The sequence below is a fragment of the Naegleria fowleri genome (assembly GCF_008403515.1).
Source record: "Naegleria fowleri strain ATCC 30894 chromosome Unknown tig71, whole genome shotgun sequence".
NCBI classification, from domain to species: Eukaryota; Heterolobosea; class Eutetramitea; order Acrasida; family Naegleriidae; genus Naegleria; species Naegleria fowleri.
Genome location: NW_025408003.1, coordinates 15,101 through 36,728, shown reverse-complemented (window position 1 = coordinate 36,728; position 21,628 = coordinate 15,101). Strand labels below are relative to the sequence as shown.

At 37.6% G+C, this 21,628-nt stretch overlaps 10 protein-coding genes across 10 annotated transcripts; 7 read left to right on the top strand and 3 right to left on the bottom strand.

Annotated features, from left to right (window-relative positions):
- Positions 1–568: 568 nt before the first annotated feature.
- On the top strand, positions 569–2,995 carry FDP41_009562 (uncharacterized protein; the record flags this gene model as incomplete). Its single annotated transcript, XM_044713534.1, has 1 exon — positions 569–2,995. The coding sequence occupies one exon, from the start codon at positions 569–571 to the stop codon at positions 2,993–2,995; it is 2,427 nt and encodes an 808-aa protein (XP_044556869.1).
- A 265-nt stretch (positions 2,996–3,260) lies between these two features.
- On the top strand, positions 3,261–5,414 carry FDP41_009561 (uncharacterized protein; the record flags this gene model as incomplete). The annotated part of the gene is made up of 2 exons (XM_044713533.1): positions 3,261–4,778; positions 4,884–5,414. The coding sequence occupies 2 exons, from the start codon at positions 3,261–3,263 to the stop codon at positions 5,412–5,414; spliced, it is 2,049 nt and encodes a 682-aa protein (XP_044556868.1).
- Positions 5,415–5,522: 108 nt separating this feature from the next.
- FDP41_009560 (uncharacterized protein) lies at positions 5,523–8,555 on the bottom strand (the record flags this gene model as incomplete). The annotated part of the gene is made up of 1 exon (XM_044713532.1): positions 5,523–8,555. The coding sequence occupies one exon, from the start codon at positions 8,553–8,555 to the stop codon at positions 5,523–5,525; it is 3,033 nt and encodes a 1,010-aa protein (XP_044556867.1).
- A 488-nt stretch (positions 8,556–9,043) lies between these two features.
- Positions 9,044–9,403, top strand: FDP41_009559 (uncharacterized protein; the record flags this gene model as incomplete). The annotated part of the gene is made up of 1 exon (XM_044713530.1): positions 9,044–9,403. One exon carries the CDS (start codon positions 9,044–9,046, stop codon positions 9,401–9,403), a length of 360 nt encoding a protein of 119 aa, XP_044556866.1.
- A 192-nt stretch (positions 9,404–9,595) lies between these two features.
- On the top strand, positions 9,596–10,276 carry FDP41_009558 (uncharacterized protein; the record flags this gene model as incomplete). The annotated part of the gene is made up of 1 exon (XM_044713529.1): positions 9,596–10,276. One exon carries the CDS (start codon positions 9,596–9,598, stop codon positions 10,274–10,276), a length of 681 nt encoding a protein of 226 aa, XP_044556865.1.
- A 381-nt stretch (positions 10,277–10,657) lies between these two features.
- FDP41_009557 (uncharacterized protein) lies at positions 10,658–11,372 on the bottom strand (the record flags this gene model as incomplete). The annotated part of the gene is made up of 2 exons (XM_044713528.1): positions 10,658–11,121; positions 11,294–11,372. 2 exons carry the CDS (start codon positions 11,370–11,372, stop codon positions 10,658–10,660), a joined length of 543 nt encoding a protein of 180 aa, XP_044556864.1.
- A 775-nt stretch (positions 11,373–12,147) lies between these two features.
- On the top strand, positions 12,148–14,433 carry FDP41_009556 (uncharacterized protein; the record flags this gene model as incomplete). The annotated part of the gene is made up of 1 exon (XM_044713527.1): positions 12,148–14,433. One exon carries the CDS (start codon positions 12,148–12,150, stop codon positions 14,431–14,433), a length of 2,286 nt encoding a protein of 761 aa, XP_044556863.1.
- Positions 14,434–15,546: 1,113 nt separating this feature from the next.
- On the top strand, positions 15,547–15,882 carry FDP41_009555 (uncharacterized protein; the record flags this gene model as incomplete). The annotated part of the gene is made up of 1 exon (XM_044713526.1): positions 15,547–15,882. One exon carries the CDS (start codon positions 15,547–15,549, stop codon positions 15,880–15,882), a length of 336 nt encoding a protein of 111 aa, XP_044556862.1.
- A 586-nt stretch (positions 15,883–16,468) lies between these two features.
- FDP41_009554 (uncharacterized protein) lies at positions 16,469–17,677 on the top strand (the record flags this gene model as incomplete). Its single annotated transcript, XM_044713525.1, has 1 exon — positions 16,469–17,677. One exon carries the CDS (start codon positions 16,469–16,471, stop codon positions 17,675–17,677), a length of 1,209 nt encoding a protein of 402 aa, XP_044556861.1.
- Positions 17,678–18,317: 640 nt separating this feature from the next.
- Positions 18,318–21,212, bottom strand: FDP41_009553 (uncharacterized protein; the record flags this gene model as incomplete). Its single annotated transcript, XM_044713524.1, has 4 exons — positions 18,318–18,946; positions 18,999–19,053; positions 19,105–19,534; positions 19,711–21,212. 4 exons carry the CDS (start codon positions 21,210–21,212, stop codon positions 18,318–18,320), a joined length of 2,616 nt encoding a protein of 871 aa, XP_044556860.1.
- Between the last annotated feature and the right edge of the window lie 416 nt (positions 21,213–21,628).

Sequence of the window (21,628 nt, the reverse complement as noted above, 5' to 3'; positions counted from 1 at the left end):
TTGTAAGTAAGGAAATCATGTTGGCTAAGTTGATCATTCGATAGTTAAGACATGTATTTTGCTGCGTCATCAATTCATGGCTTTTCTTTTGAATTTTGTTGCAAGATGAAAAGGAATTATTTATTTAGAAATCATGGAACGAAATTCTGATTTTGTCAGAGGTTTGAAAGAATTAATTTTGCAATTTCCAATCTTTCTCCTCTTTTCTCATCCCTCGTGGACATTGTTAATCGAACTATTACAGAATACAAGGAGACTCTGTTTAGTGTAAAACAAAAACCGTGAATAGAATGTCTTTTAAAAAACAACACCTCCTTCCAACTTGCTTCGAAATCGAAAGAGCACACTTTCGAGAATATTCAGATCCAAAAAAAACATCAACACTTTACAAGTCATCCTCCATTCAATTTTATTTCATGGTGTTTTAGAGATTGTCATCAGGATCCCAAAACAGCATTTTAAATATATTATTATTTATTAATTTCTTCTCTTCATCATTACTTTACCTCTCTTCATCATTGATTTATTATTATTGATTACATTTTGGAAGAATTATACAACGACGTGAATGGAAATGAGTTCATCACCGCTACCCTCCTCTCCATCGTCCCTTCCTCCGAATACCACTTACACTCCGATGCAACATAATAACAACATGTCCACATTAGACTTGGTGCCGAGTCATGATAGTAATACTTCCCAGACAAATGAACTTCTTTCTCTCCCGACGACGACGACAACAACAACACCATCTTCTCAACCACCATTAACAACAACAACTGCCAATAGTTCCGTATTCGTTGAACCTGCTACTGTTGCTACAACTACAACATTATCATCCGAATTAACCACTTCATTAAACATTACTTCCTCAAAGAGTGTGAATGATGGTGGAAAAACTAATGCTATCAATCATGGTAGTAGTTTCAAGTCAAATTTGCCTTCTTCAAAGTCTCATCATCATCCTCCGAAAGGAGAAAGTAAGAATACTTTGGAAGAAAGATCCAATCCTCGTATTATCACTGAATACAACCCTCTTTCATCCACATTCATTATACAGCCTCTCAATCCTAACGAAAAACCTTTACTGGATGCTGTGAAAGAAGAACTCGAACATTGGGATGATGACGATGAAGCAGCAGCAGTCTCGATTCCTCAAACACACAAAGATCGGCCCACCAAATCAGCAGCAACAGCTACAACAACTTCGGAAAACATCCATCATGTGGGCGTTGGTGAGGAACAACAACCTCCATCTCCACTGGCCACTATCACCATCAATATGGAACATCACCATCCAACACTGGATTCGTTTCACCATCATGCAACAGATCATCCCAAACAACCTTTTTACAAAATTCTCGCTTATTGTATCTATTATATCGGAAGTGGCTCTACAAGCTCTCTTGTATTGGGAATACTTTTACAAAATCTGGTTATTCAATTTCTTGGAGAAGAAAATAAGGCTCTCCATTTGAGTATTATTGTGACCATTGCAACAGTGATTGGTAGTGCTGTCTCACCGGTTGTGGGAAATATTTCAGATCGTATTGGACGAAAAACTCGAATTCCCATTGTGGTGGTTGCAACACTCCTTTGGGCCTTATCTATTGTGCTACAAGCTATTTGTTCCATGATGCACACTCAATTTCCTAAATATTACATATTTATTGTGGTGATATATACCATTGTATTGTGTTTTGGAAAATCTGGTTATGTCACATCCCAAGCAATTATTACTGCAATGGTTACAGATTTGTTCCCACAAGAACAAATCAATTTAGTGTCTGCACTTGTTGGTGTATTTACATTAATTGGTACACTGCTTGGAGTTGTTCTGGGAGGAATTCTTGTGAGTCATATCGATTTAATTTGGGTATGTTTGGGATACGCCACACTTTGTACCTTCGTATGTGTGCCATTAGCTCTCTTCCATAAAGAGCTTAGAAAGCCACCCATTAATGAAATACAAAAAGCTGCCAAGGCAGTTTCTGAATTTGAGGACATTCCATTAAATGACACCTCTAATGCAGCAGCCAACAATAACAACAGTTCAGACATGATAGATGCTACTCCAATGCCATCCCCACCTCCTCCAAAACCTTCACGCTTCAAACGTGCTCTTTCTTACATTATGCAATTCTTGATTCCTTTCAAAAATAGAAATTTTACTTGGGTGTTTGTGACACGTTTTACAATCCAACTTACAAATGCAGCTGCCAAGAACTATTTTCTTTACTTTATTCATGACGTATTGAAACCATACAACTTTATTACTGACAAATTTCCAACCACAGACACAGAAGCATTGTCACTTTTTTTGGGAATTGTCTTTTTGTTTACTTTTGTGAGCGCCTTATTAGCTCAGAAAATTGCTAGCATTATTGGACGACGATTTGTGTATAGTGGTGGAGCACTCATGGTTGGCATTGCCAGTATTGTCCTTATTATTTTCAGATCATACACGGTCATGGTATTGTGTTGCTCAATTTTATATGGTCTAGGAATAGGGTCTTTCATTAGTGTGGATTTGTCACTCGTGAATTCTGTGCTCATTTCTAAAGATGATTCAGGAAAGGATTTGGCTTTATGGAATATTTCAGGAACCATTCCAGAATTGTTGGGAGTTCCAATAGGAGGTCTCGTTATCTTGATAGGTGACTCTATTGCTCCAGATATCAAAGGCATGGGATATTTGCTGTTATATACTTTGGGAGCCTCTCTGCAAGTCTTGTCTGGTTTTATGATATTTTGTGTGAGAATAAGTAGAGCTCAAGATACTGGAAATGTGACCATCTCCAATCCACAAGAGCAATCATCCAAAAACAACAACATCTTGGAAGATACCTCAAGCCAACCAAATCATCATGACGACAATACGGCCACCAATAATTCTACCTTTTCTCCCACCATTGAAAAAGAAGAGATTGAATTACATGATGAAGTTTTGCATCATTCACAGCAAGTAGTAGAAGGACAAACAAGTAAAGTGTAAACCTGCTACTGTTTTCGGTCAATTTTTCATTACTATCTAGAGGTTTCAACTCTTTCTGTACGTCATTGAGTCCGTCTCCTTGTTTTGTCTTGATTCATTAAATAGGTTTGATTAATTCTCCAGCAATCATTTTCTCATTCCTTGATGGATGTCGAGTGTCAATCATTCTCGGGCAGATGAAAATTCGCCGTTATTAAAAATTGACCTCCTTTAAATTTTTGTAAATGAAATCTCACCGTTACGGCCATCATCATCCTCAAAAAAAATGCATTCCCTCCACAAGATCGAAAAGATTCTTTCTCATGGCCATCCTCATCCATCATCATCATCATCATGGCTACTTTCAAAATCCATACTCTCGAAACCTATTACCACCACTAACAAGAACAAAACCACCACCTCTCCATTCAAACCATCCAAGCTCGGATCGGAAAGGATGATCAATTCTTTCCACTCATCACCATCCGAATCGGATTTAATACAAGCATCACCTACGCGAAATCAGTCCTCTCCATTTTCTTCTTCAAATAACTCCAAAAATGTAAAAAGAAATAATTCCATGATGATGAATCAAGCATTGGAATCTTCAATACGATCCTTTCATACTTCACAGTCGGAAAAGAGTTCCGAAGAAGGCTCACCTTCTCAACAACGAGCAAAAATGGCGCTACTGGAAAAACTGCCAACGTCCTTATTACTATTTTTGTTAATCTCATTGGGAAATGCAACCATCATGATGATTTCAAAAGAAGAAGAACAAGTTGATTCTCATTCTCATGGAATGATTGTTCATTTACATGCTGAGGAATCCAACAGTTTGGACGAGTCTCAAAAAACAGAAAATTTACAATATTTCACTTTGGATCAAGTGGCTCAACATTGTTCCAAGCAAGCTGGTGGTATTTGGGTCATCTTTAAAGGAGGTGTCTATGATGTGACAGAATTTATTGAGGCACATCCAGGAGGAACAGAAAAAATCATGCTTGCATCTGGAAAGTCCATTGAACCATTTTGGGAAATTTATCGACAACATCACACGAAAGAAGTTTATGAAATTTTGGAACAATATAAAATTGGAAAATTGGATCCAAAGGATGTTCAGAAATTGAATGAGTTGAAAGCATCTCAAGAGAATGCAAATGATATTTATGCCAATGATCCCAAAAATAGAAATCCAATTCTTCAGGTGAATATGGATAAACCTTTTAATGCGGAGACACCTCCTTCAATTTTGGTGGACAAATTTATTACTCCAAACGAAGTATTTTTCATTAGAAATCACTTACCAGTTCCAAAACTTGATGCAGACACCTACTTGTTGGAAATTTCGGGATTAGGAATAGAAACCCCAATCAAGCTCACATTGAATGATTTGAAAAACAATGAAAAGCTCAAACATCACACCTTGACAGTTGCTCTTCAATGTGCAGGAAATAGAAGAACAGAAATGTCATGTTACAAGCCACCACGAGGTCTTGGATGGACCAATGCTGCAGTTGGAAACGCACAATGGACAGGTGTCAAATTGATTGATGTGTTAAAATTGTACGGAATTACAGAAGAAAAAATTTTGAATGAAGGAAAAGTTAAACATGTGGAATTTAAGGGAGCTGATACAGATGGTATTTCAAGTTATGCAATTTCAATTCCAGTGGATCGAGCCATGAGTGACAAAGCAGATGTTTTATTGGCTTTCAAAATGAATGGAGAGGACATTCCAATTGATCACGGATATCCTGTTCGAGCCATTGTACCTGGAGCTATCGGTGCAAGAAATGTGAAAGTAAGTATGAAAAGAAAAATTGTTTCCAAATTTGTTCATCTATAATGGTGATACTTTCATGAAAATGTCATGATTGACTGTATTCATTTACAAACATTTTTACAGTGGGTCACAAAAATTGTGTTAAGTGACACTGAATGTCAATCTGTGTGGCAACAAAAAGATTACAAAACTTTTGCTCCCTCTGTCGATTGGGACACAGCAGATTTTTCAAAAGCAAGTGCTGTGCATGATGCTCCTGTGCAATCTTCGATCTGTAGCCCATCTCCAAACATTCCAATTAAGGATGACACTGTGATTGTTAAGGGTTATGCCTTAGCTGGTTCAGGAAATGGAATTGAACGGGTGGACGTAACTACAGATAATGGAAAAACATGGTACTCTGCGGATATGGAACGCGAACCTCTGAAGTATAATAGAAATTATGCATGGTCTTTGTGGAAAGTGGAAGTTCCAGTGAGTGATGAACACAAAAGTACGGGAGAAATGAAAATTTGCTCCAAAGCAGTCGATACTGCATACAATGTTCAGCCAGAGGATGTGAAGAGCATTTGGAACATTCGAGGCATTTTGAATAATACATGGCATTGTGTGAATTATAAGGTTCAAAACGATAGCGATGGTGAGGACAAATAATTGAATTGGAATTTCACATTCACCCATTTATTGATTCCTATTTTCTCTCTCATAATCATCCAAAATATTTATATTAACTTTCTCATTAATTTATTAAAATATGTTGAGCTACTGTTCAACCTTTGATAATTTGGTAATGAATTGTTCATCTCTTTTTACCTTTCTTGTCCTCCATGATTCTTGTTTGTTAATTTGTTTCATTAGTTTAAAGTCAATCATGTGCATATCACTCACGCTGAATTGTTGCTTATTTGGATGACCTCCACTTTGTTTATACTCTTGATAGGCATCCTCAATTTGTTGAGATAAATTATCATACAATTTCCAATTACTGTTATTTTGCCAATACCACAACACCATCGTTTCTGATTTGAGTTCTGTCTTTGTTGACTGTTGAGAGTTTTGAGAAGAGTTGAATTCTGATGGTTGTTCTTGTTTGACTTTCTTGAAGGGGGTCTGATAAGAAAGTTGGGTTGGACTTGGCAATGATGATATTGGTGATTGAGAAGGTGTTGCATAATTGAATCCAAATACAACACTTTTGCTGCAGCTTGATGTATCACCTATGTTTTGAGAAGAAGGATGTGTTTGGTCGTCAAACGCACGTTTCCTTAACGGTGATGTATCAATGAGAGTATTGTAACTGCTACTTGAGCTTGTCGTCATTCCATTGTTATTGTTGTGGGCAGGAAGGCAGTTATCATTCAAATCTTGATAGAACTTTTTAGAATCTGCATTGACATAACTCAGCTTTTTCCAATTAATATCTACAATCTGCAAGTTTTGAGATTTTCTCACTCTGCTCAATGCTACATAACAAAGACCAGGGCAAAATATGGTAGAGAGATTGACTTTGCAAAAATCCAAAGTCATACCTTGACTTTTATGGACAGTGATCGCCCATGCTAATTTGAATGGAAATCCAATTCTCCACATTTCTGTTTCTGATCCATTCACTTTTGGTCCATGAATTCGAAAAACACAAGGTGGAATGTAAGAAGTTGAATTATCCATAAATCGAATTTGTGGTACCGTTATGTTGAATCTCCATTTAGGAGAGAAACGAGAAAATCGATGTTTTTGCCATTCTTCAATATGCAGTTTTCCGAAAGTTTTGAATCCAATAACAACTCCTCTTGATCCATTGACATGTCTCTTGTCAATATTTTTGGTCAATACGACTTGAGCTCCAACTTTTAGAACAATTGATTCAGGAATTTGGTTGTCCAAAATTCTCTTGATTTGGTTGTACATATTCTTGGGAATATTTCTAAACAGATCAATGGTTTCTGTATCAAAGTGATGAGGTTCGGTGGTGAGTGTGTTCAAATGATAATCATTTTCCTTATCAACGTCCTTATTGGTGGTGTACAGCATGGTAGGTAATACACCATTCACACTCGTTAAATTATTGTGTTGTAATTTCTTGAGAAAAACGATTGTCTCTGGAGATATATTTCCAGTTCTTACTTCACCTAGCACTTTCAAAAACTCAGGTTGGTCAGTTTGTCTGAATATTTGCTTCAACAGAATAATATTTTCAGGTTTAAAAACTTTGTAAAAGAGAGGAGATTGGAACATGAATTGTTTGTCTTTTCCATAATTATTATAGGAACCCTCTGAATCATTGAACCTTCTTGGTACGGGATTCAGCTGCATAAAGTCACCTGATAATATCAGTTGTTTACCTCCAAAGAGGGTAAATCGTTCTACTAAATAGAATGGAATGGGTTGATCATAAATTCTTTCCATGGACTGTTTGATTTGTTTCGATCGTTTTTTGCTTAAGTTGTGTTGTCGTTTGATGTCTGAGTAGAAGCGCACTAACGAAAGTAAAAAGCTTGTTACCTCAAATAATTCTGCACTCACCATGCTTACTTCATCAATGATTAACACTTCGAGGGATTTAATGTCTTTCTTCTTTCCCCAAATTGCATTGCAGTTTCCGTCTGGATCTAAACCGAGCAAACTGTGAAGTGTGACGCCTCCAATGTTGACCGCAGCTATTCCGGTAGCAGCAGTAGCAGCAAAGTTTTTTTCGAGCATCTTTAACATTGCAACAATCTTGTGAAGCAAATAGCTCTTGCCAGTTCCAGCAACTCCTGTCACAATGACGGATTCTCCTCGTCTCACCTTCTCCATGACTTGTTTTTGCTCGTCAGACATGCCATCCATGAGTGATCCAATGGCATCTTCAATATCTTGTGTGTCCAACATGTTTTTCAGTTCATAATCTTCCTTTTCAGATTCATATTCATATTCATCTTGAGAACAATTTATAATCCCATTAGATCTTGTACAGTCTAAAACTTCCAACGACCCTGATGATGGCTTGTCTTCTTTCTTTGTGAAAAATGAAGATCCCAAGGGATTGTCCAATAGTTTGATATTTGGAAAGCTCGAAAATCCGAAAGAAAATGAATTATTATTACCATTGCTATCAGCTTCAAGTTGGTTGTTGTGAGTGGTTAAGGAATTTGAAAATTTCAAATGGTCTAACTCGCTATCATCCACAAGGTCGATACAGTATTGCTGAGAGTTAAAGGAGCTTAGTTGATTCTGGTTATTACTACTTTGAATAAGGTTTTTTCTTGTCAATTTAAAATCATTACTGTTTTCATCAATCGGTATTGCAGTATTAATACTATTTCCTAAAGTTTCGTTAGAAATATTGCTTTGTAGTCGTTGCATGAGTAATTCGAATGGTCCCAAACTTGGTCTGCCTCCAGTGGTGCTTGCGCTTGATCCTGACTCGATGGAAATTGGAGTCATGTTTTTGTTTTCTGAAATTGGTGTGGTCATCGACATTGGATCAATGTTAGGATTCATGTTGTGAGGGGTGTTTGAGGAAGCAGTTGAAGTTGGTGAAGAAGAATTTTTCTCCTCTTCTTTTGATGGTGTTGCAGCACTCGTTGATATTGAAAAAGGGTTAGATGGTGAAGACATGATAGAGTCCTCCATGGTTTTGGACTCCACCGTATTTAATTCCGATGTTTTATGATTGTTTTCGTTGTTATCAGATGATGGAGATGAAGAAGAAGAAATTACAAAGGACATATCATTGTTTATGGATGGTTGATGTTCAATCCGATCCATATTTTCTTCATTTCCATGCTGTAATTCTTCATTCCGATGATCCATATTGCTTTCTCGTCAAAAAGTGCAATCAAAACAAAATCGGTTATTAATTGATACACTTCGTATAGACAGTGGAAGTGCGTTTTTTTTTTGATTTTTTTTTTGATTATTTCGATCATGTCCAACAAATCGATCCCTAAAGCCTTATTCAAAACTTGCAAACCATTAGAAGACAGTGGATCATTCCATGAAATCAGACTGAAAAGATGAATCCATACGAATAGTATTTCATTTCAAAACCCACAAAAAATGGCAAAAAGCAAAAGCAAGGCAAAAAAGGAGCAAAAAGACAATAATGAAGAGGAATTGATCATGAATGAAATGAAATCCTCGGAGGAAGAAGAATCAGAAAATTATTCCATGAAAGAAAATGATAATAGCGAGTCAAAGGAGAAAGCAAAGAAAAAGACAAAAAGAAGGAAGAAGAAAATTCCGATAATTATTTATTTAGAATACCACTATTGGATATCAAAATTACGTTTTCACACGTGATGATTACGTTTATTGTTGGATTTATTGCTCTCACTGCTGTTTTAAAATCATCCGAAAATTCTTTTTATTATGAATCCATGTATGATTTGGATCAAGTCAATTATTATCAAGTATTGGGAGTTTCAAAAGGTGCCTCCAGGCGTGAGATTCAAAAAGCACATCGAGAACAGACACGAAAGTGGCATCCCGACAGAAATCCCAACTGTGGAGAGGAGTGTGCACAGCGAATGGCTCTCATTTCCGAAGCATATAAGGTTTTGACAAATCCAGATTTAACAAAATGGCACAACGTGTATGGTTTGAGAGTGCCAGAAGTCATGATGAAGAAATATTCAAAAACTAATCAAGACGAATTTTAAATTTCTAAAGCTTAGTATTCTTCTTGTTTGTACCATTTCAATCCACCAATTCATCACTTTCCAGAGAAGATCGGCTATATTATACAGTCTTATGCAAACTCTAGGCAATTTAAATGGATAACACAAGCTGAGCTAATTCTCAACCAGCAATAAGCTCCAACCAATTTATTCGTGTCATCCAAGTACAAAAAAATGGCCAAACCAAAGAAGATTGAAAATTCATCATCATCGTCGGATCAAGATGCTCAAAAAACCGATGAGCAACGTCATATTGTATTGGAGGATAGACTCTTTCATGAAACAGCTCGTTTATTATTATTTGATGATATACAGGCTCATATGTACGCAAGTGATCCATCCAATCACTCCAAGAACCTAGCAGCCGAAAACAGTATTGTTCATAATCCATTCGGAGTAAAGAGAAGAAGAGTAGGAAAATCTCCTTCATCAAAAGATAACTCTTCTCGTTCTTCGTTCAAAATACCCTTCTTGCAATTGGAAATTACTTTTGCTCAAATCATGATTGCATGTATTGTTTTATTAATTGCTGCTGTTGCATTCATGAAGATTACATCGGAGAATACACCAATGGTGAACGAAGAGGATATCTATGAAAAGATTGATTACTTTGAAGTTTTGGAAGTTCCTAAAGGCTCTCCACTCAAACTCATCAAGAAAGCCTTTAGAAAACAAACTCGACAATGGCACCCCGATAGAAACCCTGATTGTGGTGAGGTGTGCGTCAAAAAGATGGCATTAATTTCTGAAGCACATACGGTATTGAGTAATGAGGAATTAACAAAATGGCACTTGGAGAAGGGTTATCGTGTTCCTGATTCCATGTTGAAGAAAGCAGCTAGAGCCAGAGATTAATTTGAAACATCCCGTAAGTGTCCGAGATTTTTGCAAGCACTCACTCGAGTCACACACACCAAAATCAAGATAAAATTGTATTGCACCTCCACAATTTTTGGTGATAGGATTTGGTGGATTGTAAATGAAACTTGGATTGTGACGAAAACAAACACTATATTATTAAACGTCATTATTGATACAATTGATTATTATTGTTATTACATGAATCTTATTGTTGTGATGTCACGGTAGTGGTATTAACCTTCTTTGTGATGTCAATCATTTGGGTGAGTGCTGGTTTGGACTACCCACTACGAATGATTCTGTTTCCATTTCTCTTCTAAATCTCTATCAATCCAAGCAAAACTTTTGTTTTGATAGAGAATGATATTGAAGGTTTTAGTGGATCTGTGAAATGTCCAAAGGACATTGCATGAGCAAATCTGTGCAAGCAGCCACCAATTCCACAGCATCCATTTGAGACAATTCAGGGAAGGCTTTCATCAAGTTTTGAACGGCAACCTGTTGAATGGTGGTGCGAATATCGTTGTGACTATTGTTGAACATTATCATCTGAGAGTGCTGAGAGGAGGAGTCATACTCATCATCCATATCACAACCGCTGGGACCTCCTCTTGATTGTTGTTGCGTGAGGAGAGCTTGTGCACAACAGGATGAAAGTTTGTTGAGGTTTTGCATGATTGATAATTTGGATCGAGAACAGTAGCAATAGGCAATCAAGTCCTTGAGGCTTTCATAGAGTGAGGGAGTCTTTTCTGGAGAGAACATGTTGGAGAGTTGAGCCGATGAAGAAATGTTGTTGAGGATTCGGAGAAGTGATTTCTGAGTGAGGAATGTTCGTACTGATGTGGGGTGGAGATATGATGAGAGTACGAATATCAATCATCATTGGGAGGATATGATGATTATCATAGGATCAATGTACAGTGAATTCAAGTTCGTTGTTGGCGATTTCAATAATAGATACATATTGAACTCGTTCCGAATCAAGATCCTGATCATAGGAATACTTACATTCTTCTCCAGTCCATGAAGAGAGAGCAACCTTCTTTAAATTAACGCTAGTAGGTGTGTTATACAGGAAACTATTCATTGGTGCTGTTGTTGTTGTTGTTTGGAGTGATCTAGAAATACAAAGGCCTTCCTGTTGTTGTTCTTTACAGGGTGGTGGAGGGTTTTCTTTCAAGTTTCTTCATTGCATCACCTAAGGACTCCTCAAGAGGTTGGTACCTCATGGAACCCACCACCTAACACTTGAAATTAACTGAATCTGCCCGTTTTCAACCACTTGAAACTAATTGAATCGAACTGAACTGAAGGATTGTTGGTTTGAATATTTTGCATTAACACATCCCGACAACTTCCTCAATGAAGGATCATCATCCAACTTGTTTTTATTGACCTCGTCAATAAGCCACTGATGGACAATCATCGCTGATTATTTATTTGAGAAAAAAAACAAAAATGTAATGTTTGTCTGGTGCAACATCAAAATTCGATCATTTCTCGAAAAAAGAATGGACCCAAAAACACCAAAAAACATAAAAGACGGACGGACAGGCGTTTCTGGAGATTTGATAATCGTTCTTGATCCAGGAATAATAACACACCAAAGATGGATGGACAGGCAAGATCCTTCACTTTTGGCCGTTATTATTCCTGGATCAAGAACTCTATTATCAAATCTCCAAAACGAATAACCGAAGAAGAAACTTGAAGGAATAAAAGCCCAAACCACAGGATTTTTCCATGAGCTGTGCATTGTGATTGACCAATCATCATCGGCATTAACATTGGACCAAACAGCCTCACTATCACCGTGCCATCAACAACATATTAAATTATATTACATATCAACAGCTGCCTTCATGTCTTCTCCGAAAAAGAATAGTGCTTCATCAAGAAAAAAGCATTGCAAGTTGGGATCATCATCCACATTACTCAATTTTCTGCTACAATTCAACCTTCATGTACTACTCTTCGTCTCATTCACGTTCTTCATCGTACGGCCAGTAAATGCCCAAACACCATCACTAGTAATCACCAACAATAAGCTCACCTCTCGAGGTTTTACAGCCAAATTCATAACAGCCACCGATCTTTCGGCAAGTCTTTCATCCTCCAACTCGGGATCAACCCTCACTAATGTCAACTTCTTTATATTGAATATGAGAGGAGGACATTTCGAATATCGAAACGGAAATGTATCTCTATTCGTCAACTCCTTCACCTCCAACGATATTCAGCAAGGAAAGGTTCTCTTCATACCAGATGGTTTTGTTGGTTCAACAAGCAACATCAACTCTCCCATTGAGTATCCTGCATACAATGTGATTGCTCAAGGCACCGTTCAAACAGCCTCGGGAATTGTCTTTGTCAACAGTACAGTCTCATCAGCTCAAGTGACTTATTCTAGATGGTCAGAGCCAGCCTTACCTCTCACTTGGACTACAATTTCGGCCTCAGCTCCCAAACCAATTGTTATCAACAGATCCAATTCTACTCATGCATATTTTGAAGTTACCATGTTCAAGAGGAATTTGGATTTAGATGGATCACCTGCGGCTTCTTTTCATGTTGCCTTACAGAGTGACACTCTATGTCAGACCTCAAGTAGTATTGTGTTGAATGCCTTGTCAGACAATTTTGTGTTGGTGAAAGACAGCTCCTATTCTCAGACTTTTGTTTTGATACGTCCTTTGCGAGATCATTTATCAGACTCGAAGGTTGTTAAAAATATGGCTGGAGTCTATATTGATGCAAAAACAACTATTTTCACTTCATACATGCTCTATGACCTAACCGCAAGCACATTCACATGTAAAACCATACCGTTCACCGAAGTGATCATTACTCAGGTGGATCTCTCGTTACAACCCATTCCTTCAACAGCTCATCCAGAAATTAGTCTCGCTCCTACTCGACTCGTAGTCTCAGATTCGTCACAAATTGAAGTTGGTATTTCGGTGAGAATTGCAGGCCTCAATAATGCCAATATTTTCAATTGGAATGTGATAGGTCCTAAATATTTTGGTGTGCGATATCCAATTCTTATTGATGTCAAATCTGATGCAAAATATTGGAAGTTAACTTTGGCATCTAATAAGGTTAATCCTGGTGATGACTTCAGTGGAATCTACATGGTTAGCTTTGAGTCACAAGTAAGTGGCCAAGCAGGATCGACCTTATATCAATTATCCTTTGCATTGCAATACATTGTTCCAAATAATGATAATGCAGGAAATGGTGGAAACAATGGGCTGAATTTTGATACACAGATTGACACCTATCTCGATAATCATTTTGCAACCAGTCCACCACAAACACAATTCTACAATGACAGTCTCATGTATGTAAAAGTTTCCACGATCATTGTGCAAACTGGTGTAGGTGGTCTTTCACCCATTCCATCTTCTAAACAAGTTGCACCGTGGAATGTTTTCATATGTTGCACTAAGAATTTACAGGCCATTCCTAGTAATCAGTGCAGACAATTCGATTCTACCATAATGACCTATCAAAAGCAGTTAATTATCAACGGAACTGTTAGTAATGATACAGATGTCAAGTATGGATTTAATCTTACCTATCCAGAAGAAATTTTAGGAATTTCTGATTGGGGTACATTAAGGCACATCTATGCATTTAGTTTATTCTTGGATCCACTTTTAACTGGACAAGATAAGAGATGTTTCTTTGCAGTAGATACCTATTTGGTGAATGCTGATATTCCAATTTTGCAAACATTGAGTACCAGGAAGGTCGCAACCATCTCCAAGCCCACCCTTAAGAAACTTTCCATTCATCATAATGGCATAATGCAAGAAAACCTAATTGATGTTGTGAGTACTGATCATAGCATGACGAATGACAGAAAATATTTAAGGAGTTTACAGGCAGTTGCAGCCTCGTCCAATATGATGTCCACAAGCACAAGAGCGTTTGACTTGATAGAACGAATGACACCTCGTTTTTCTTCTACACCAGGGATCAAATCTCCAAATCCCTCCACAAAAGTACAACTTCCCTCCATACAGTACATTTGTGAGAGTTTTGCATTGCCTTGCAAACAATTCCATTTGCATTACTGGATCATCATTCTTGTGACGTGTCTGTACATTTGCATGCTCGAGCAGCTTTGGATTCAAGCTTGAAGAGTGTTGTTGTGGGGAATAAAATTTTTCGCAACTGGCGGGATTCGAACGCGCGCCTTCTGATACCCGACATAACAGACGTTCTGCCACTAAACTACAGTCGCTCAAAAACTACTTTTTCTATTAATATGCTTTATGGTCTTGATCAAGGGAGAGAAAAGTTCACTGTATACACCCCGCTCTTTCGAAGTACATTTCCACTCGCAAAAAAATAACTGTCTTTGTACCCTTACCGATCTACTTCTCATCTCGTCGAAATTTCATCATGAGGAGCATGCTTGTTGTATGTTGATTTTTTGTATTTTCGTTGTATGATTCAAGCTGTTGATGTGATCTCCTTTCGATCATGTAAAACCTTTTCGATTCATTCCGATAGGCCTATATTTTATGGTTAGCTTGTTGTATTGGACTTTGTGGCATCCATCGATTCTACCTTGATTCAATCCTACTCGGAATTATCTCTTTACTCACGGGTGGTATATTTGGAATTTTACAACTTATTGATTTGTGCCTCATTCCCGGAATGGTGGACACCCTTAATGCCAAAGAACAAGGAACCACTAAGGTGGTGGTTGTTCAACAAACACAACCTGTGGCTCAGCCACCTCCCACACAGGTGGTTGTTGTAAATAATAATAATAATAACAATTAAACCTAGGTTGAACACTCTTAACAGGTGCCACTCCGCACGCTGATTATTATACAATGCAAGATCAATGCGGAAGGACAACAACAAAGAACTCGAACAATGGACTTACATTTTCCCACCTTAGTTATTACAATTTTGGGAAATTACTCGATTGATCACATGAAAATTCATCTCCGTTGAAACTCACTTCTTTTGAATGGGTACTCATGTTTGATCGTACTTGATCGTCACAAAACGCAATCTTCTTCTTCTTCTGTTTTAGTAAATTCCCAATCTCACTCTCAGATCTCTCCATTCACTCGATAACTTTTGGACATTACACATATATGGTGAACTTGTTCACTCCCGATTTAAATTCCAGGCCAGTGCTCCAGTCCACCCCATTCATCATTCTACAAATCAAAAAAACAACTGTTTTCAAAACAATAGAAACCAGCAGGTGCCACTTGTCAGTCTCCATCACCATGAAAAAGCTCCTCCTTTTCCTTGTCTTGGCTCTCATCCTTCTCGTGATAGGAGTGAACGCCAAATCTGAGTGGGTGTATCCAGGATATGGCTACAGGTATCGTTATGCCTACACGTATCCTTATTCGTATGGTTACAGCTATGCCTTTCCCTATACTTATGGATATTCCTATCCTTATTATTATGGATATTCGTATCCTTATGCCTACACCTATGCCTACCCATACGCTTACACCTATCCATATTCTTTTGGATATAGTTATGCTTATCCTTATTATTATGGATATTCGTATCCTTATGCTGCTTATTCGTATCGATATGCTTACATGTGGTAAAAGTGTTGCCTTTCCTTGATTAGAATATGTGTGTTGAATCCAATCCATTTGATGCGAGTGTTGTGAGTGTACGTATGGCGAGGTAAAGGATTTGATGATGTTATTTCTCTCTCTTGAAAAGTGTGTGTCACTCGAGAACTTTGTGTGTACGTTGTGTGTGAAAAATAAATGTTGTTGCCTTACTGAAGTTCTTTGTCTTCTTCAGTTTGTGGTAGTTCAAGGAGTCGTACGACTGATTGTCGATGACGGTTCGTTGATCAGAACCATTGGTGTGTTCATCTTGGAATCAATTTATAGAGAGGTCCGCATTGATAACATCCAGCGTCATCTTTCCAAATATGGATTATTTCATAATATTTCCTCATACCTTAAATTTAGTATTTCCATTCCAAGAACTCAACACCACAGTTAACTTGTATTTGCTCGCCACACACTCCTCATGATTTATATTCACACACTCGAAAAAAACCTCTCTTCTTCTTGAAGCAGCTAATAGTTCCTTTTTTAACCCTTTCAACACACCCATCCCCTCACTCATTGTCTCTCTTCGTACGAAGTGCTAGCTAACAGCATCACAATCCATACGATGAAAAGCTCTTCACCCTCTCTCCTCATTCATTGTCTCATTGTTTCCATCTTTGTGTGGTGTGCTCTTTTTTCGCATACTACTTCGAGGATAAGGTTCGAGTCCTCCTCTGATCCTTCCTTCTTCTTGTTTGGTGGATTACTCCTTGAAGGTGTCAAAGCGAGTACGAATAAGCTTCGAGGTGAAGCTTCCATCACTCAGCAAGCTCCACTACCTGCTGTTCAGAATACCTATTCAGTTCAACAGCCACAACCACAACCACAGCAAGCACCTCAACAACAGCAGCAACAACAAACTGCAACAGCCGATCAAGCAAGTGGAAATCCAACGGTGATTACCACCAGTGCTCAGTATCCACCGAATGCGAGTCCTCCAACTACGATCACAGTGATTTATCCAACATCGACTTCGAGTGGTGGGCAACAACCTCAGCCACAACCAGTACCTCAACCACAGCCACAACCAGTACCTCAACCTCAACCACAACCAGTACCTCAACCACAACCACAACCAGTACCTCAACCACAACCAGTGCAGATTCCTCAGCCTCAACAGTATTATCCTCAATCGACTTATTCGAGCACCGCAACCTATTCCACTCAGCAACAGTACAATCCTCAACAACAACCACAACAGTACTATCCTCAAACAACAACCTATCAACCTCAATATTATCAACCTCAACAACAACAACCTCAGTACTATCCTCAACAGCAACCACAATATTATCAACCTCAGTATTATCAACCACAACCACAGCAACAGCCTTATTATTATCCACAACCACAGCAACAACCACAACAACCTTATTATGGCAGTGGCCAATATTATTCTCAACCTCAATATTCCACAACACCTCCATACGGAACCTATGCCCCACAGCAACAACCTTATTATCCTCCAATCACACCTGGTGGTGGTTATTCGTATGGAACCGGATATCCTGCTTCAAGTCCTTACTATGGTGGTTATTCTTCGCCATATGTCTATGGAGCTTCTCAACCCTATGGTAGTTCGTATCCAACAGCAGCTCCTGCCTATTCAACTCCATATTATGGTTATTCCACACCTTATGCTACACCTTATGCTACACCTTACACTTCATCATATGCTTCACCTTATTATGGTTATTCATCACCTTATTATGCAACTTCAGTGCCAACGACTTATGGAGCTTATGGAGCTGTTCCAGGAGTGGTCTATGTGTAAAAAATCTTCGACAAAACCATGCACACACTGTGTGAAAGAGTTGATGCTTGTTCCATTTGTTGTTGATGGAAAACCCATACGAGAGTGTTTCATGTTTGAAATTAATTTGTATCCATCCTTTTAGAAGAGTGATTTTTTCTATTGATGTTGTTGTCTCAATCAAAATATTCAATCTTACGTAAGAGATAACTTTGAGCCGGTCCAGTGTACATTTATGTGTGAGAACTTGTTAATAAACCATTCGCCTTTCATTCTATTGAATGTCCATGAACTCTATGGATCGGAAAATGAAATTTCAAAGCTAACTCTATCATTGAGCTCTGGATGTTCAAAGCCAATACTACCATTGGACACTAAAAACATCCCACAGTGAAAAGCATGGTTGTTGCGGAATTGGGCCACACAGGGGATCTGACAGGTCATTACTGAAATTTACAACATGGTGATTGATTTTTGTATTAAATGATTTGATTTGGCTAGGCATTTAGCCGTATGTCAACTTGTCATATTCAGATGAAATGATGGTGCGATTGTGTTGGGATATAGGACTTTGCAAACAAATAAGCTGAGGCTAGAAAATTGCACTCGGCTTTTGTTTTTCGAGAACTGCGGAGATCTGTAGGAAAATGCACCAAGACGATTAATAATAAGGTTTTGGTTCTCCATCTTTTGATAATCTGATTTCTCCAGACCAATGAATTGGAAGAATGCTATTGCCATAAATGGGGCAAGCTTGTAAATACAGGTCGCAAATTGATTTCACGAATGGATCTTCAGTAAATGTGACCAATGCTTTCTTTCCCAAATTCAAACAATGATCAAATTTTCTACTTTGAAAACTGCGAACCATTTCGTCAATTAAGGTTAAGCATCGATTAGATGATGACACTGCTCTCTTTTCTCTGATTTCATACAAATCTTTGAATAATTGCTTTCCTTTCAAAATAAATCTTCCCAAATATACTGCGCATGCGACATCTCCAGGCTCCAAATGCGAGGCATTAATCACACTTTCTGTTACCAAAATACGGGTATTGAAACTTCTGTTGAGAGATTGACATCTTGATGCAATATTCACTGTATCAGAAATCACTGTGGCGTCTAATCGTTGTGTGAATCCAATTGTTCCCAAGCTAACGACTCCACTTGAAATTCCAATTCCAATTTTGATGCTAGAAATATTTTCTATATTGAAGGATTCGAGTTCAGACATCATTTCAAGAGAGGCTTGAATAGCTGACTGAGGCTCGGTGAATAAGGCCATAATACCTGTTATTTAAAATGGTAAGCAATAATTGTACAATCTTCGGTCACAACATACCATCGCCCAATATCTTATCAATAAAACCACCATACTTTGATATAGGAGGTCCAATCTTTGAAAAAATGTACCGAGTTGAAAAGATCAAACAGCAGCTCATACTTACTCTCATTAGAAGTCGGTTAATGAAATTAAATCCTTCTTTTGCAGAAAGTCTTTCCATGAGGTCAGTGAATCCATATATATCTGAAAAAAGAACGGTCATCTCACGAGAAACAGCGTCACCAAGTTGTATCTTAGTGACATGATTTTTGCCTAATAGTTTCAGGAACTCATAGGGTAGAAATCTTGTGTATGACTTGTTGATTGAGTTGAAAATTTCAGCATTTTCAATACTGATAGATATAATTAGCTTTGCAATGTTCACCTTTTCAGTAGTGAAAACCCCTTCAGTGTCTCTATTTTCCAAGTACATGCATCCAACCACGCTGTTGTCACGAATAATAGGTAAGCAAAGAGCAGATGCAATGTGATTTTTCTCAAAATAAGTATCTTGCTCTCCACTTGCGAAGTTTGATAATTGTTCGTTTCGTGTTCTAAATGTTCGATAGATACTTTTTTAAAGGTAACAAATTTGCATACTTCTCAATTTCATTATTTTCTCTCTCATTCATATCAGAGGTGTCATTACTGTATTCAGCATCACAAAAAATTCCAGATTCTCTTTTTTAGAACTAAACAGCATCTACTGGCGTCTGTATGTTGGCTCAACAGTGGAAGAATTGAAACAAATATTTCCTTGAAATCTAAATTGTCCGATTCTGAATAAGTTTGAGTTAAGGATAGAAAAGCTTCTCGAGTGGTACAGATTGAATCTGACGAAGAACTACATGAAGAAGAAGACAATGTTGGCTGAGAACCAGCACCAATTCCTTTGTTGCCCAGGACCTCATTATTATAAGCATTAATATCCTCCTTGTAACTTTCCCAAATATGATTCACTATTATGGATGCTCCCATCTCGTTAAATTGTTCAAAAGCATTTGATAAATATCTTCCTACAACAATATTTTCCATCTCTAAATCTTTGTATATTTCACCCATTCTCCAGTTCACTAATTTTAAAATAAAATGATTTCGTTCTCGAGTGGCCCATTTTAGTGCACTATTGAGAGAAGAAATAACATGTCTTGTATCTTCTATGTGTCCTTTTTGTAAATGTTTACAGAATAGGTGTTCAGCAGTAACCAATTCAAAAGAGCATTTAAAAACTAATGGATTTGTTGTTGATAGCATGTCAAGAGTTTTCAATGAATAATCAATCAGAGTTTTACATCTCGAAAATAGCTCGGGATGATCTACATTGTTTTTTAGGAGGTGGTTTTCGTAAGTGCAAGCAATCAAACCTTGAAAAATAGCATCAATCCAAGTGCTACATAGTCCAATAGAGTCTTCTTTAAACTCATATGATTTTTCCATGCAAAGAAAAGCCTCTTCCCACATCTGTTGAAAGTAACAGCAAATTCCTTTAAACATGTGATGGAGTTGCCTGAAGAAAGGATACTGCAACACATCGCACTTGTATACAGGATTGAATGTTTCAATTTCTCCACTCAATACGCACTTTAGGTCCAATATCATTTGACTGGCATCGCGTAACAACAAATTACCCATGTTGTCAAACAATGAAATAGCCTTCTTGCTCGATTCAATAGATGAACGAATATCGTTGTTAGAGTAGAAAAAATGGTGAAGAGAATGCCATAGTATTGAGAATCCACCGAACGTTCTGTGAGTACAATTAATGTCTGCTAAAAAAGCTTCCTCAGTGATACGCCAGACTTCAATTGCATTGACATTTGAATAAAGAAAATAACCCAACACTTTTGGCAGTAGACATGCAGAGAGGACTTGATTGTTATCTTTGTACCTATTTCTAGCCAATTCTATCGCTGTATCAATAAACAAAGTCATTTTGGGATAGAGATCTATCGTATTCCAATACCACCCCAAACTGGACAAGACCATTGAGCAGAGAGGACATAGGCCTTTAGTTAACACCATTTCTGATGCTAACAATAAAATGATCATGGCCATACACTTGCTTGATGCGTTTTTGTTTTCGTCATACGACTTCATGAGAAATAATGCAGGTGCAGATATTCCTAGAATGTTCACAATATAGATCTGTTCGGCATCTGTTAAATCTGGCAATTCCAAAATATCGTATTTAGACGTTATTTTGTCAATAATATTCAATTTAAAGTGATGCATTTTGTCGGATATCCAAATTTTAAGGAGCTCAATGTTCGGATTACATGATAAAAACTTGAGCTCGTCACAAGTTCGGAAATAGGTGATGTTTCAGAATCTCGAATACATCCTCATAATTTCCTTGAGAAACGTGTACCATAATAGAGTAGTAGCACGCTTCAAATAGATGAAGTCTATTCTTTGATTTGTCAATTGCTTGATTGAAGAGAGAAGCGGCAGATATTAAATTTGTTTCATATTCACAATTGCCTTCCAAAATTAAAAGTTTAAATGCAATATCATATGAATCATTCCAAACATCTATTGTTCCATAATGAAGGATTCTTTTTGCAATGCTCACAAAATTTCGTGCCTGTTCTATGGCACCGCTGTTGATAGCTTTTGACGCAGCTAGGGCATTTAGTTGTAAAAGCATG